At 35.3% G+C, this 17,178-nt stretch overlaps 1 protein-coding gene across 2 annotated transcripts in view; it reads right to left on the minus strand.

Moving 5' to 3' along the window:
- Positions 1-17,178, minus strand: part of ZNHIT6 (zinc finger HIT-type containing 6) — a 55,876-nt gene that overhangs the window by 19,388 nt on the left and 19,310 nt on the right. For both annotated transcript variants that reach the window (XM_007457238.1, XM_007457239.1), the window contains 3 exons: positions 4,059-4,127; positions 2,559-2,639; positions 1,081-1,158 (listed from right to left, as the gene is read on the minus strand). In XM_007457238.1, coding sequence (XP_007457300.1) covers positions 1,081-1,158; positions 2,559-2,639; positions 4,059-4,127 — 228 coding nt within the window. The remainder of the gene's footprint in view (positions 1-1,080; positions 1,159-2,558; positions 2,640-4,058; positions 4,128-17,178) is intronic.

The raw sequence follows: 17,178 nt of genomic DNA on the forward strand, positions 1-17,178 counted from the left end.
TTCCCTTTCCCTCTTCGTAGATTTACAGTACATATTTCCAAGTCAAAAATGAATGCTATCTGGGCCTATGCAGTCTGTCCTATATTATAAACTTAAAAATATTCTGTATCTTACATTTACCTTTTATCACATACAACTTTGGTTTCCTTGAATTTTAGAAGATGTTTTTTAAGAATCCATTTATCTTCTGTAGTAGTAATAGTAATAGTAGAAATAATAAAAGCATGCACTTACCATGTGCTAAATAATCATCTTAATCTCTCATGGTAATCTGACTATCATCACCTCCAGTTTAGAGATGAGGAAACGAAGGCAAGTTAGGTTATGTAATTTACTCAAGTTAACATAACTGGAAGCAGGCAGGGCTGGGATTCAAACCCAGCTCTGCTTTCACAGCCTGGATGCTTACATCTCTAAGCTCTACTAGCAGATGAGACCAATCCTATCTAGTCTGGACTGGATCTAGTAGTTTTGTTAATGAAACGATGGAAGACGGGGAAAGCATCACAGATATTAAAGATCAGGGTTTTGCAATTCAATGTAATGACACATAACTGCAGACACTGAAGGGACTCTCAGAGATCTTTTAGTGTAGTCTACTTCATCACTCCATTAATGAAGGAACAGGGAGCCCAGTGATATTAAAACCCTCAAATCACATAGTTTGTTAGAACCTGGCTTTCTTCACATTTCTAGGTAGAGTTCTTTCCACTGTGATATATACAATGGTCAGTTCATCACAGGAATTTTTTATTTCCAAAAGCAAAAACTTGAACTTTGGAACTCTGTTGTACAGAATATTTCTTGAAATAAGTTAAAATGGGATTTAAAAATCTTTCAGTTGCACATGATGTTACTTTAAAATAGTCTAACCAGGGTGATTTTTCAATTGAATTTATCCTGTATTATGATAAGTGTGATTATTTAAAAATTTTAATTTGAAGGTCATTTTTAAAAGCTTACACTTTGTTGATTGCCAGATAATTAGTATAATAACTAGCCACTTAAGCTAAGCAAGCTACTTAATTATATTACAGAATTAGAAAACATTTAAAGAAATGGAGAGGGAAGCAATTTTACCTTACTAAATTTTGCTGCATATTTTCTACCTTCATTAAAATTCGGACCCCAGTCTGAGAGTGAATATAGGCTTTCAACCTGAAATAAAAATGTCATATTAAAGGAAGCAAAACTGATTTTTAGTGTATTTTAAAACTGTGCCTATGGAAACTAAGCATCTATGAGTAGTTAATAATAATAATACTTAAAATTTATCTATCCAAGCACAGAAAAGGTATTAAAGATATTTTTCAACCAAGGATCTGTTTTAAAAATTACCTTTCTTCTCTCTGTACAGACTAATCTTGCTAATTTATTTATTTTTAAAAAATGTATCCAATTTGGTGGCAGGTATTTTGTCTTATTGCTAAATATATGACCAGTGATAACAATTAGATTATCGGTAATAAGAGGAAAAGAAACTCAACTCTGGTAGCGGTCCCAGAGACTCTGCTTGATATGTGACATGGATTTGTCTGAGTCTGGGCACCACTTTCTATGAAAAGTAGAAGATGAGATTTAACTAGAACTGAGTCAGGCACTTCAGAATCCACTCAGTTTCAAATTTTAACCAAACCAAGTATTCATAACCTAAGCAGGTATCACCCAGTGAAAAGAAATTCCTGCTCAGAAACACGAATAATTCACATATTAATAGTTTCCTTTTTTGACTGCTGCTTACTATGTGCTAGACTCTGTACTAGAACTGTATATATGTAATTTTTTACAAGCTTCGTAACAACTCTATCTAGTAAACATCATCATTCTCATTTTACTGATGGAAAAAATTAAGGTCCGGAAGTAAGCTGGTTCCTGATCACATAGCTAATAAGGGACAGAATTAGCTATTCTAACCCAGATATTCATAACTGAATCTTTCCACTATGCTATGTTAACCATTTTTGTCCATGGTGTGTTTCTGGACAGGAGGCAGAGCGTGTATTACTCAGTTTTATGAAGACTTGGCTGAAATAGGATTTCCTGTCTTTAACTACTTGGAAACTCAATTTTCAGAGTTTTTAGTTCAACTGTGAAAGGCAGTTTAGTTTAAAGGGGTAAGGGTACAGACTCTGACTCCAGACCACCTGGATTTGAATCCTAGCTTCCCTACTTATTAGCCATGTGAAGTCACTTAACCACTTTAAGGCTCAGTTTTCCCATCTGTAAAATAGATATAACGGCAATAATCTACCTTAAAGGGTTATTGTGAAGATTAAATGAATTAATACATTTATTATTATAAGCTTCAAAGAGTAGTATCTGGAATGCAGCAAACAGTGTTAAGTACTGCTGTTATTACTATAACCAAAATCCTCACCCAGAGCATCATCTCTGACTGACAAAGCCTTGAGTACACACCAAGGAAATGGGACAGAAAGTAAACAGTACGGAAACATTATGCTCTAATAAAGACATGGCTTTATTTAATAAATATGCATATAGTAAATACCTCAACATTTTTAATAATTTCAGAAAGTTACAAGATTTTTGAAACATACCTTTGACGAATTACAGGATCAGACTTTTCAGGATCAATGTAAGGTCTTAGGATTTCATTAATAGTTTTATCATCTGGTACTCTTCCCAACAAAAACAAAAACAAAACTTATTACTTATAATTTTCTATTAAAGGTGTTAATTTAGAATTACTAAATATTGTGGCTTTAAAAAAATAACTGAACACAGACCTTTTATTTTAGTCTTGGCAAAATATAATATCCTTTTAAGCAAAAATTACTTAGGAAAAAAGCTCAAAAACACTTCTGGACACATTTAACAAGTCTTAAAAATAATATTTTGAGAAGTTCCCTATAAATCAATTATAAAAATACAAAGCCTCATTTAACACACTCCTGTGTTCAAAGATGAAAGAAAGATATCACGGTGAAGTAGATTTGAAAGTTGCAGAAATCAAAAATCTGAAAAAAAGGTTTCAGATGATGCCAGTTTCAGTGCATGTTCATATTTATTTATTCTAAATCATAAGACCAGGTTAAAAAATTGATACTACTCTCCCTGGAAACAAAGCATTTTAGGTTTACCAAATTTCCTGTATGTATGTATGCATATTGTTTTATACTATAAAGCTGTAGAAACAAAATCAAGACACTGTTTTGAACCAGCAATTTTCCTTAATCATTTATACATATTCGTATACACTACTGTGCTACATACCCCACCTGTAAAATATGAGTCCTTTCCCTGTCTTTAGTCTGGTATGCAACCTTAAATAAGAAAGTTCTTCCCTAAAATCCATGACAATTACAAAGAGAGGACATTTATGCATAATGTGAATATATGCTAAAGATATTTAAAAAGCAACTTAAAATTTTCCTAACCCAAGGAATCAAATAGTATATCACCATTCAAATTTTTAAATGACATTTGAAATGTTCATAATATGAAAAAAGTAGGATAAAAAACTGTTATGCAAATTACTTCCAATTATGAGTATACATATATACATGTCTAAAATCATGTATTTTCTGAGAACACACTATGATGTTAATAGCAGCAATTTTATCATAGCAGAATTTTGGCTTATTTTTCATTTCCTATATAACCACCTAGCTTAAGATTCTTCCTCTTGATTCAGCCCTCTTGATTCTCCCTGCATAGCTCTCCTTAACATCTGTCCCCATGCTGAAGTAAACACCATCATGATTTCTGTGCTAATCATTTCCCTTAGAGTTCTACCACCACTAAAAGTATTCCTAAAAAGTACACTTTCATTTTTTTCATATTTACATACGAAAATCATACTCTGCATTCTTCCTTAACTTGTTTTTCTCATTCAACATTATGTTTGAGATTCATCCACACTGATATGTGTAGATGTAGTTCATTCATTTTCAGTGGTGTGCAGCATCGCACTGTATGAATATACCACACTTAGTTATCCAGTCTACTATTGACATCATGTTTAAGTTAACAGTTTATTTCAAATATGGAGACAAAATGAAAACAAGTGAGTTCTTAACAGAGTCGTGATACTATACCTTTTTTCTACATACACAGCTTGACTCTGAGGAAACTGGAGCTTCACGTGCCAACAAAACTGTCGTTTTCTAAAACAGAAAATAATCATGTGGAGATCAAGGCAGACAATAAAAGTCTGAACAAAAAACTGATTTCTTGAATTTTTGTTTTCAGATAATAATTCTAAAAGTATTCTTAGAATTTAACGTATTTTTTCTACTGAAAAATATTTTCTCTTTTCTAGGATTTTTAGAGGCTATGTTTTTTTTTTTTGCGGTATGCGGGCCTCTCACTGTTGTGGCCTCTCCCATTGCGGAACACAGGCTCCGGACGCGCAGGCTCAGCGGCCATGGCTCAGGGGCCCAGCCACTCCGCGGCATGTGGGATCTTCCCAGTTCGGGGCACGAACCCACGCCCCCTGCATCGGCAGGCAGACCCTCAACCACTGCGCCACCAGGGAAGCCCTAGAGGTTATGTTTTTTAAACAATATACTTGCAAGAGGTTTTAAGAGGAAAAAAAATTAGGCAGAGCAGTTCGAAATTCCAAGGACTTCGCATTCTTGAATTAGAAGGAAATTTCTCATAGTTCGGGGGCTTCTGAGATCACTGTGCTACTGCCTGAAGTTTACAAATAAATTTCCTTGTGACTAAAAATAATGAGCTGATGTCTCTGCCTGACGAGTCTGGAAATTAGGTGAATGAAGTATTGTCTGGTTGAGACCAGCTGGCTGCAGAAACACTTCTGAGCCATGAGTACTTGGATTCAGTAGCAAAACAGGAGACAAGCTGGTTGCTAAGCAGAATGCACTCTGAGTTAGTCCCTTCGCTTTCAGTCTAAACTTTGGTTTGATAACAGGATCAACAGTAATAATTCACTAAATGTGTGATTTTAGAAAAATAGTCATATGCTCTATTTAACATATCTAAATTTGGTGACACTAGACACCATTCCTTTTTTAAAAAATTTAATGCTCAAAATAGTCAATCCATTACAGAAATTTAAATGTCTTCACTACATGATCGTTTTACACGTTCTCCTTACTTAGAAGAAATTTCTAACAACCCATTGGCAAGTTAATTGCCAGCTGTATGTCCAAGCAATGGCTAGCATCTCCTATAAAACTATCCCTTAGCAGCACGAGCCCAAAATCTAAAATAATTTTCTTTTAATACAATCTAGTAGAGTGTCTCCCACCAAACATTCATATGATTTAAGCAAATTTTTGTCTGAGGACAACTAGCATAAAATCAAGTAAAAATCCTTCTATTAGGGTAAGTAATCACAGATTTGGTTAATAACAAGACAGTTTTGAGCACTAGTTAGAGAAAAATATGCTTGATTACACTTATGTTGATAGTGCCACTTATCACACAAGAAACAAGCATGTTAAGTTTAATATTTTTTTGGATAGAACAAAGTTGTAAAGCACCCCTTACTAATTTAAAGGTCAGGTGTCTAAAATCTCAGAGGAAAAAACTTAAAAAAAAAATCTGAATGCAAACCACAAAGTTACTGGTTTTAAATAAAGAAGTCTTCTAAAATGAAACACCTTGCAATATTTGTTATCTGTGAAACAGGCATCGTGTAGTATCACTATCAAGAGGCTGAGAGATACCACATTTCTCTCTTATTATGAAATAAACTGATTTTTTAATCTTAATGCACAATATGGTTTCTTTCTAAATATATTTGATTAGTTACATGGGGAAGAAGAAAGTTGACCAACTTGTCATCTTGTGGAACTGTAAATCATACTCAATTACCCCAACCATTGCTTGTGTAATTTCAAGAACCATTCACCTTTCTTAACATTCAGTAGACCCTAAATACCTTCAAAAAGTACTTAACATTCCAAAAACAAAGAGAGAAAAGCCCTTGAAAATAATTTTATTTGCTGTAGTTAGTTGTGGTTATATGGAAATCATTCATTACTTTTATTATATATACATTGCTAAATTATGACTATTATAAAAATCTTTCTATATCTGGCCTCAGTTCAAATATGAACAAATCTGAAAAGTAGTTAGTTTTAAAAAAATGTGACGTTGCAATATTTCAAAAACAAAAAGAGAATAAAAACTTAATGTAACCATAGTCAGATTTAACCAACTTGTATATTGCCATATTTATATGCTTGAGATACTTTTCTTCTAAGAAATATAAGATTATTAATATGGTTGATGAGTCTTTTTACTGTTCCTTGATCCAATTCTCTTCTCATCATCAGAGGTAACTACTATCCTGAGGCTGGGTGTTTATTTTTGTCATCCATGATATTATAATTTATATACACACACACACACACACACACACACACACACACACACACACATATATATATATATATACATACTATAAATAATACAGTATTTTGTGTGATATCAACATTTATTTCAGTGTTATAGTCTAAATATCTTATGCCTTGCTTTTCATTTATATTATGCTTTGGAGATTTATGAATATACATGTAAATTAGTTCATTAATTTTAACTGCTACATTATATTCCATTGCATGAAGAATGCTAAAATCTATTTATCTACTCTCTACTGATAGACATTTATGATTGCTTCCAATTTTTTACCATTTGTTCTTGTTCTTCCATATTAAATCACAGTAAAGAAAAAAATAAAAGAATATCCTCAGGGATGGGACCATCATTTACCTTTACTGGTGTACAGAACTAAAAGTTAACTTCATTGAAAAACTGCCTGTACTTTTTTACTCTATGGTAGTATAAGAGGCATTTGAGAACAGTAATGCAGAGTATAAGATTTAAGTGAGAGTGGACAAAGAGGTTGAAGGGTGTTGTATAAACAGTTCCTGAAATGAGTGAGTTAATTATCTCTCAAGTAGTTCTTTAGTTTTCCTGAAACTGATGTGGTCCTGACACAGGCAACCAAATCTCTTCCTGAATCTGAAAGAACTGAGTTTGTTTCTCATTTTTCATAAGTATATATAGTGATATATGTCCCACTTAAAAAAATACACATACATCAAAATCCCAACAACATTACTTATGAGGGGAACTCTGAGTCCCCCTCTTTTTTGCTTATAAGTTTTCTGAAAGGACAGACTTTGTAAAGGAAAAAATTAAAGAATGCTTCGGTGATTATCTTTAGGCATATATATAACTGTTTCTGTATTTTGGATTATTTTCTAAAGATAGATTCCAAGAAATAGAATCATTAGGATAAAGCTGGGTTTCTCAACCTCAGCAGTGCTGACATTTTGGACCCGATAATTCTATTATGGTTTGAGGGGTGGAGGTACATAGTCTTGTGCATTGCAAGATGCTTAGCAGCATCCCAGGCCTCTAACCATGAGATGCCACTAGCAACACCCACTCCTTTAGTTGTGACAACCAAAAATGCTCCCAAATATTGCAAATGTCCTCCGGGAGGCAAAATCACTATTTTTGAGAACCACTGGGACAGAGGTTTAAACATTTATTATTGTTCTTAATGCATTAGGACTACTATTCCCTAAATTCAATAAAATGCTTTCAACTATAATAATGTCATTGTGTCCTTGTCGTATTTATCAACATTCTCAAGAATAGAAATATGGTACCCAGAATATTCTCGGTCACTTAGGCACTCCAAGGCACTATGTTTAGAGTTTGATAATAGACTGGTGAAGTAATGGTGGTAATCATTAAACCTAATGTTCCCTTCCAGACAACCTGATAAAGTAACAGAAAAACTGACCCCTTCTCTCTAAGTGCCACGAAACTGAAGTAACTATTCATGCACAACAAAGCCTTTTCTCCTTCTCCCCCAAATATCAACACACACACACACACACACACACACACACACACACACACACACACACCACACACACACATTCTCTCACACACCCACATACCCCATGCATTCTCAACGGGGGCAGCATCACCCAAAAAAGGCTGAAAACTGGTTCTTAGGAGGGTTAAAAAAAAATCTTAAGATAGTATAATGGTTTGTGGCCCTTTAGAGGGCCCCTGTACATAAACAGATATATAGAGTATAACTGTGGTATCAAAATATCAGTGTGGGGGGGCGCAATTTGAGGGAAAATGTTTAAAAAGCCTCTTTGGGAGGCAATAATGAAAAAAAAGTTGAGAAATACTTATATGTATAAGTATTAAATGATGAAAATAAATTTTTTATACTTGATTTTAGTGAGTTAATATAGGACACTTATTTAACAACTCTTGCTTACTAGAAACTGTTAAGGATCATTTTCTCCCACAGTTCCAAGAAAGTAATATGTGGATGAAGACACAAATTTGGGGGGGGAGTAGTATACCTATATACTCAATTATTCTTCTGACTTCATGACTTTGTATTTACAAGTATGAAGGGTATGCCCCAAGCTTTTAACTATGGTTATTTCTTAACATTATGAAAGGACTTAATTCTTACTTTATGTGTCTGTATTAAATAAATTGTTGACATAATGACTGACTAGTAGTTTTTATAATCAGAAAAATCAAAGATGTTTTCATGGGGAAGCTCAGGATGGTAGTCACAGAAAGGCCAGGAATAATTTAAACATTCTTTTTAAACTTAAAAACATTTTATTATTGGAAGTGTTATTTTAAGGTGTTTCTTTTTATCTCAGAAATTATTATCCAACCAGAACTGTCAAATGATTACTTATCTAATTATTTGACAGCTTCAAAGCTATCTTCCTCAAGAAATACGCTACGACTAAGAGTTACATATGGAGGCTGAATTCTAAGAACTAAGATTTCTAATACAAAGTTTAAATGAGCATGAATACTTTCTTTCCTAAAAAAAAAAATCACCAATTCTCATTCCATTCCATCACTGATTAACCAACATTTACTCAAAAAAACACTTCTAAGGGCTCGCTAGGCATTAGGGATGCAAAGAGACTGAGGGGATGAGCCCAAAGCAGACCTCTTTTTAGGGCAGTGAGTCAACCACCAACCCACTGCATTTTTCTTCCAAATCACTGTGAGAAGCTTATAGAGTTTCACATAAAAGAACACTGTTCTTTATTGACACTGTACACAGAAAGGATATCCAATATGCTGTAATGCCCAGAGGTAGGAGAGGGCAGAGATTAAGTGGACTCTGTTTGAAACCTACTCTTAACAAAATTTATTACTTCATGTGATCTTGAGCAAGAGACACATCTCTGTGCCTCAGGGTTCTCACAGTAAAATGGGGAGAACAGTATTTATATCATAGGATTAAATGAGTACATACACGTCAAGAGCTCAGAACACAGTAATCAAAAATGCTAGTTACTATTTTTACCATTGTTATAATTTTACACTCAGTTTAATGTCCTGTGAGTTATGAAGCTCAGAACAGAAATACTGACGGGGACTTTAACTTAGAATATTTCGCCATGAATTTATAAACAAACTCTACTTACATGGAATTCAGTGTTTATGAAACTGGACATGTGAGCTAATGCCAGATTATAAAGGGCTCTGAATGTTCTGCCAAACAATATGGATTTCATTCTGTGGTTAGTGCACTACCAACAAAGGTTTTTAAAGAAGAGGGAAATGAGGGGCTTAGAAGGAGATCTCTCATCCTACTATTTAACTCTAATAACTGTTTCTAAGAGTATATTCAGGACATTAACTTTTTAGCCCTTGTTTGTAGTTATTAAGGAAAGTATTTCCTACTACTTTTGAGAAGTTCACTGACATAGTGCAGTTTAAATATGCCTGAAGTTTTACTTATGATTTTTAAATACAGGTGACTCCATAAGGTAAGCTAAAGCTAGATTTTCCACAAGTCTGATCTTCAGAGTACTATACCACTTATTAAGTTAGAAAAGCCTACAGGCTATGAAGACTACCAGTAGATCCTTTTACCAGAGAGCACTAGCAAGTAGCAATAACAATAGTCATCCCCTGGTATCCTGGGGGAATTGGTTCAGTCCTTCCCCACACTCCACTGCACAGATACTAAAATTGAAGATGCTCAAGTCCTTTATATAAAATGGTGTAGTACTTGCATATAACCTACACACACCCTTACATATACTTTATGTAAAAAAATTTTTTTATTTAAAAAAATAGTTGATTAATTAATTAATATAGGCTGTGCCATGTGGGAACTTTTAGCTGTGGCATGCAGACTTCTTAGTTGTGGCATGCGAACTCCTAGTTGCAGCATGCATGCGGGATCTAGTTCTCCAACCAGGGATCGAACCCGGGAGCCCTGCACTGGGAGTGCGGAGTCTTACCCACTCGACCACCAGGGAAGTCCCCTCACATATACTTTAAATCATCTCTAGATTGCTTATAATGACTAATACAACATAAATGCTATGTAAACAGTTGCTGGTGTGCAGCAAATTCAAGTTTTGCTTTTTGGAACCTTCTGGAGAATTTTTCCCCCCAAATATTTTCAATCTGTGGTTGACTGAAGCTGTAGATGCAGAACCTGCAGATACAGAGGGCTGAATAGTTTATTAAGTGCCTTTTGAATGTCATGCACTGTTTTAAATGTTTTATATGTGTTAATTTATTTCATTCTTGTAATTCTGTGGGATAAGTGCTATTATTTACAGGTGAGAACACTAAGATAGAGAGAAGTAAGTCACTCCTCCAACACGATTATTCAGCTGGAAGGTGGCAGAGCTGGGATTTGAACCCAGGTAGCACATTAACTCCAGAGTCTATGCTCCAATCTAGTATCCTATTATGAACTTTCCAGAAATGAAAGTTCAGTAACAAGCCATGTATTTTTCTGTACTGGTAATTCAAATGGATCTCAATTATATTTTATCTTAAATATTTGCCTCCATATTTTAAAATCACTTTTAAGAGTTATAGTGGACATTTTGTCTCGTTGGCAACCCTTATCACCATCCTCGTTCCTAATCCATAACCATATTTTGATGAATGGATCCCATCCCTACCTCCAGGACTATACACTTAACTGTCTGGCTTAAGAAAATCACATTGTATGTCCTCCTGGACACAACGGTTCAGTATTGGGCAGATGACCTAGGCGGTCCACTCATGGTGAATTTCAGGTTTCCTGTTCAGTTATGCTGGGAAGGAAGCATTCCTAAATATTTACCTAAACTGTTACAAGGATTCAGCTGACACCATAGAAAATACAATGGAGAATCAGCAATAAACTGGGTCCTTGAAGATACAATTGAGTCATTGTACCTATTCACCCTGAAGTCCATCCAACCTCAGAACATTCAGTTATGAGAGCCAATAATACACCCTGTTTATAGCTCAAACCGGTTTGAACTGAATATTTTATTTCATGAAAAATAAAGCATCCTAACTGTTTGATACAAGGGATTAAATTTTTCTTTCTAGATGTCATCTTGCATTTCTAAGCAACGGAAAAGATAGACTAATCTGTATATTGTCAACTGTTATAAAATTTGGACACAGCAAATAATACCTGATGGAATTTCAGGAAAAAGGCATTTTGTTCCACTATGGGTTACGAAATCTTATTTTAACTTAAAGCAGAAGGAAAATCTACAAAAATGTGAAACCCTTCAAGAAAAAACAAATGTACAAAATATCTACATAATTCTTCACTCATAGGCATTTTATCTTTTTGAAATGTATTTCAAGATCAAAATTTAAAGTTTCAAACATAAACGTAACTATACTTCATAAAAATAATCCATCTATTTTATTAGGATTGGTACCATAGAAGTGTTTTTGGAAGAGTGAATACAAAGGATCTGTGTAGTTACTTAGCATGGATTAAAATTACTGGAACTGGGGAGAATGAAAACCATAATTTTATGTCTCACATCATTATGAAAATACTTTGAAAAGTTCCAGTTATATATTATATTTTGCTCTTTTAAAAATCAGTTTCACTACTACATGATAATAGGAAACAGGTTAAGTATGTGGTATTGGCTTCAGTAGACAGTATATTAAGAAAATGGAGATAGTAGGTAAAGATCGAAATGAAAAAGTACATTTTGCTTCAAATAACTGTAAATACTTGAGCACTTAATAAGCAGTTCTCCACTGGGAGTGGCATCAATCTCATTTGGAAGTGGCTAGGCAGTTTTGATTGTTCCAAGGCTGGGAAGCACTTTAGGCATATGGTGGGTGGGGACCAGAAATGCTAACCTTCCTGTAATGCACGGGACAGTCCCACACAACAAAAACTGTCCTGTTCAAAATGCCAATAGAGCCCCTACTAAGAAACACCAGAACACAGAAAGGATAGCAGATATGTGCATAACAAAAACTGAATACCAGCACTAAATGCCAGCATCTGTTTCACATTAACTTTGGAGAAAATATGTACTATAGGAACTCTGGCAAAGGAGAAATAATGGAGAAGATGAACTACCATGTGTACTTTCACATATGTCTAGGAAATATGAAAGGGGAAGACATTCAAGGATTAAGAATATAACCAGCCTGGGTACATTTAGTTGAATACATTAGGAAATACATATACATACAATATAATATATAACTGGAACTTTTCAAAGTATTTTCTTAATGATGTGAGACATAAAATCATGGTTTTCATTCTCCCCAGTTTCAGGTGGGGACAACTATGAAGATCCACTATTTGGTATGGATCCCTTAGAGGAACAGGAACATATTCTGCTTAAAGTATGACTCTATCTCAACTCCCTGGCATGGCATATAAGGTCCTGCAAGGCCCAGCCCCAGTGGGGCTCTCTCCAGTCTTATCCCCTACCACTTCCCAACTCCCACCCTAGTTTCTAGATATACCAGACTACTTACATTGTCTTCAATTTGCTACTCTTTTTGCATCTGATATTCTCACCATAAGACTATCCTTCCCTCTGTCTGGATAAAACCCTAGACTTAAAAACTCCTCCTTGTCCTTCAATAATTTGCTCAAATTCTATCTTCTCTTGGGAGGACTTTCCAGTCCCCAGCTCTTAAGGAATAATACTTTCCCAAGGCTGGGGCACTAAGCCCTCCTTTGTGCTCCCACAACACTCCATGTATCTTCCATCAGAGCATTCACCACACTACGTTATGAGTTTGCTGTCTTGTCTTCCCACTGAACTACTTGAGAAGAAGGAGAATGACTTACTGGCATATAGGTCAGTGGTTTTCAGGTAGAGATAAACATCAGAATCACCTAGTGCCTTTTTTTTTTTTAATTAAAGACAAATTATTTTAGAGCCCTTTAGGTGCACAGCAAAATCAAGAGGAAGGTACAGATTTCCCATATATCCTCTGCCCCTACATATGCACAGCCTCATCTGGTTCTTTTATAATGTAAAGATACCTAAGCTCTACCCTAGGCTCAATGACTTAGGAATTCTGTTGGTCGGGCCCAGGTGTCTGCATTTTGAAATTGTCCCAGTTAATTCTGATGTATACTCTAGATTGAAAACCATTTACACAAAACTGGCACATTATTGTCCACATCTTACAAATAAGGCAACAGGCACAGAGAGGTAAATAACTTGCCAAGAAAACCCCCTTACACATAAAAATTAAATTAAATTTTGTCATGTTTAATACAAAATAAACATTTGAAAATTATTAAATATATTATTATTGCTCTTTTAAAAAGTAAAGACACTGAGGACCCTTCATTATTTTGGGTAATGAGAAATACTTGAAAGAGATATTTCCAACTGCCTGAAAAGTAGCAATTTCAAATGCGGGGGGGATAAAGAAAGGAAGGTAATTTTAGGCCATGGAATAGAGTACAACACTTGAGAGCTTCAGGCAGTCCATCCAAAGCCACATGAGATGACAGATTTCCCCTACTGGCAATTCTGCCTATGACCAGTGAAGGTATCTCTGAGCTAATGACTCCTGTGGGTACAAGAAACATTAAAAGATTCTGAGCAGGTGACCATCATACTAAAAACAAGCTTTAGGAAGATGTATCTGGCATCAATGTATAAGAGTGACTGAGGTGAGAAGACACTGAAGGTAGGGAGAGCTCTTAGAAAGTTCCCCAATAGTCCCAGGCGAGACAAGTTGGACCTGCATGGGAGAAGACAGCTGATGGTTGCTGCAGTGGAGGAAGTGGAAAGGGACTCATTCCTGAGGCATATCATGAAGAAGCAGACTTGGTGACTGAGGAAGGACTTCCCTAACTGAACCAGTATGGGGACACTGATATGATCAAGAATGTTTGGTTTCCATTTGTATGAATGCTGGCTAACTGTTGCTGTGGAAAGATATATCCTCTGTGATGCTGTGGCATAAGAACCTCCTTCTTACCACTGTCTACATGGCCCCAGTAAGGAAATACCTGATTGACTGAGGAACCATTAGAAAACTAGTGTGAAGGAATAGAAGTGTTAAGTTCTTGCTGTTGCTTTGAAATTTTTTCATCAGACTGTATCAAAGCAGTTATCGGAGAGAAACCATAGAGCTAATCATTTTTAATTAGTTAACAAGTTTGTAATGAGTACCTATTATGTAATCCCCCCAAATCTACCTCTCTCACCATGACCACAACTGCTAAATCCATTTCATTTTCCTTTGCTCTTTTCCAAAGTTAGTTTGCAACAAAGTTCAAACCTATACTACTTATAAGACACCATACACCCCCAAAAAAACCAAACCCACAAAAACAAAACCAAAAAACCTGTGCTTTAAGAAATGTATTGCCACATAATTGTTTGAAGAAAAAAGTGCTACTGACATTAATACAGAGGTGGATAGGTATATCATCGCAATAAAATTTGAATGCTGTGATTTTATCCAAAGAGCAAAAAGTAATTAAAAAATTTTTTTATTTAAGTAGAGTTTATTTACAATGCTGTGCCGATCTCTGCTGTACAGCAAAGTGACTCAGTTACACACATACAGACATTCTTACAAAAAGTAATTTTAAGAATCTATAAAAGGTTATTTCTTTACAAGAGAGACATCTAGTGGCTAGCTTCTAAAATAGGACTGGAGCTCAAATAGCAATTCACACTGTTGTTTAATAATGGGCACACTTCCACTATCTTAATACTCTAAGTTTAAGAGAGACCCCTAGACAGAGAGCCTAAGAACTCTGGGCCAAAAGGAAGATAGCAACTCAGTTCTAAGCTGACAGTTGTAAAGGAATGAAGAAGGACTGGGCTGCTTCGAAATGAGGGTCGAGGTCATGTGGAGACAAACTGCCAGAAGACGAAGGTCAAAAGTTGGGCCCATTCCTAGGGAATGGGAGGTTAGACCACACAAGAGAGTACATGCCTGGAGTTAAGCTGAAGATATTATTGGGGAGGAGTCTCTTAATCTAATTGTTTTTTCCAAATGACAAGTCAAAATATACTCCCCCTCACTGCTGAATCCTCAGGCCCAAATAGCCAGGAAAATAAAATGAGAGACTTAGGCAACCAAATGAGATGTGATAATCAAACACAACCAAGATAATCTCCAGGTTTGCTATCCATGGCTTTCTGTAGCAAAACACTAAAACACAACTGAAAAGATGCAGCCATGGATAAAAACATGGATTTTTACATGACAGTATCAGAATACTTTTCAAAGACTACTCAATATATTTACAACTCAAAATGTATAATGGTCCTGCCCACATCCATCAATGTCTTTTAAAATTATTATTTAAAAAATTCATTTATTTATTCTTAAAATAAGTATTACATGCACATGGTCTAAAATTCAAAAAAGGTACAAAAGGGCACGTAATTCCCATCCCTGTCCCCCTCTACCCAATTTCCCTCCCTTAAGATAACTACTATTAATAGTTTATAATATAAGTATATACGGATATAACCTTTACTTTTCACACAATGGTAGCACACAATGAACATAGTTCTGTATCTATCTTTATTCACTTAGTATTTCTGGCAACCATTCCAATATTCATACATTTAGTGCTGCTGAATTTTTTCCCCATTTTAAAGGCGTACCATAATTTATTTAAGCAGTCCACTATTGATGGATATTTAGATTCATACTACTCTTTTACTATGACAAACAATGTTGCACCATATGTATGGTTATATATATCAGATAAATTCCTAAAAGTAGAATTGTTAGGTGAACAAGTAATTATCATGCCTTCCTGATCCATCTGTCTTCGACAACTGACCTTCCCTTTGTTTGGGGCCACTATTTATTTTAGGCAATTAGGGCAACTTGGCAGAGAAGATCATCTGAAAACTCTCTCAAGGCACACAATAAGAAATCGTGGAGAAATACGGCAAACATACTGAGCTCATCAAAAAGTATGAAAAATTTTCAGGGGCCAAAAGGAAGCAGGAACTAAAAACCATAGTGGAATGTGGAAGCTATACCTGCTCTGGAGGCCTTTGCTTCCAAGTAATCAAGAGGCTTGGTAACCAGAAGGCTTATGTTTCAACAGCCACTGTGGGACATGAGACAAGATACTGATCTCACATAAACTGGAGACCTCAAACTGAGATCACTGCATAAAACTATGCAGTGAAAGAGTGAACCAGAAAAATTCTGCCAACCAGCAAAGGGAGACAATGAGGAAACCTGTCCATCTCAGCTTGAGGTCTAAGGAGAGAGAAAGGTATAGGAGGTGGGGGAAAGGTTTCAATTGAGAATGAATAAGTATGGACTCCTCAAATAGGTTTGGGGTTCAAATTATTATCAGTAGTATAGTCTGATAAACTTCAGACTAAGAAATTAAAGAGGGTCCTGGATTGGTGCGATGGGTATCTGGCATAAGCAAATGCATACCACCTCCTACATGAACTTGAGTTCATAATTACATTTTAGACAAAAACAAGCAAACAAGCCATCAAAATGAAGAGTCAGCAGAAACAGCAGACAGCAGTAACAAATTTCCAAGAAATTCAGACAGTATTTACACAAATAACAAATGCACTAAATTACTGAATAAAAAGGGAGGTTAAAACATGAGAAAGGAATACATTCTACCTAAAAGACCAGGTAGATTTGGGAAAGGAACAGAACTTCAAGAAATGAAAAGTGTAACTGAAACACAAACAAAAAGCCCACTCAGTACATGGGCTAAATATCAGATTAATTAGACACAGCTAAGGAGGGAAAGTGACTTGGTTGATACACCTGAATGAATTACCCAGAATGTAGGTAAGACGGACAAAGAAATAAAAAATTAAGATAATGTATTAGAATTTTCCAGAATTATGCAGAAAGTAGAGCAAATCCAAAGGAAGATAAATCACCCCCCAAAGACAAAAGTGAAGA

The sequence above is a fragment of the Lipotes vexillifer genome, unplaced genomic scaffold (genome assembly GCF_000442215.2).
Source record: "Lipotes vexillifer unplaced genomic scaffold, Lipotes_vexillifer_v1.1 scaffold250, whole genome shotgun sequence".
NCBI classification, from domain to species: Eukaryota; Metazoa; Chordata; class Mammalia; order Artiodactyla; family Lipotidae; genus Lipotes; species Lipotes vexillifer.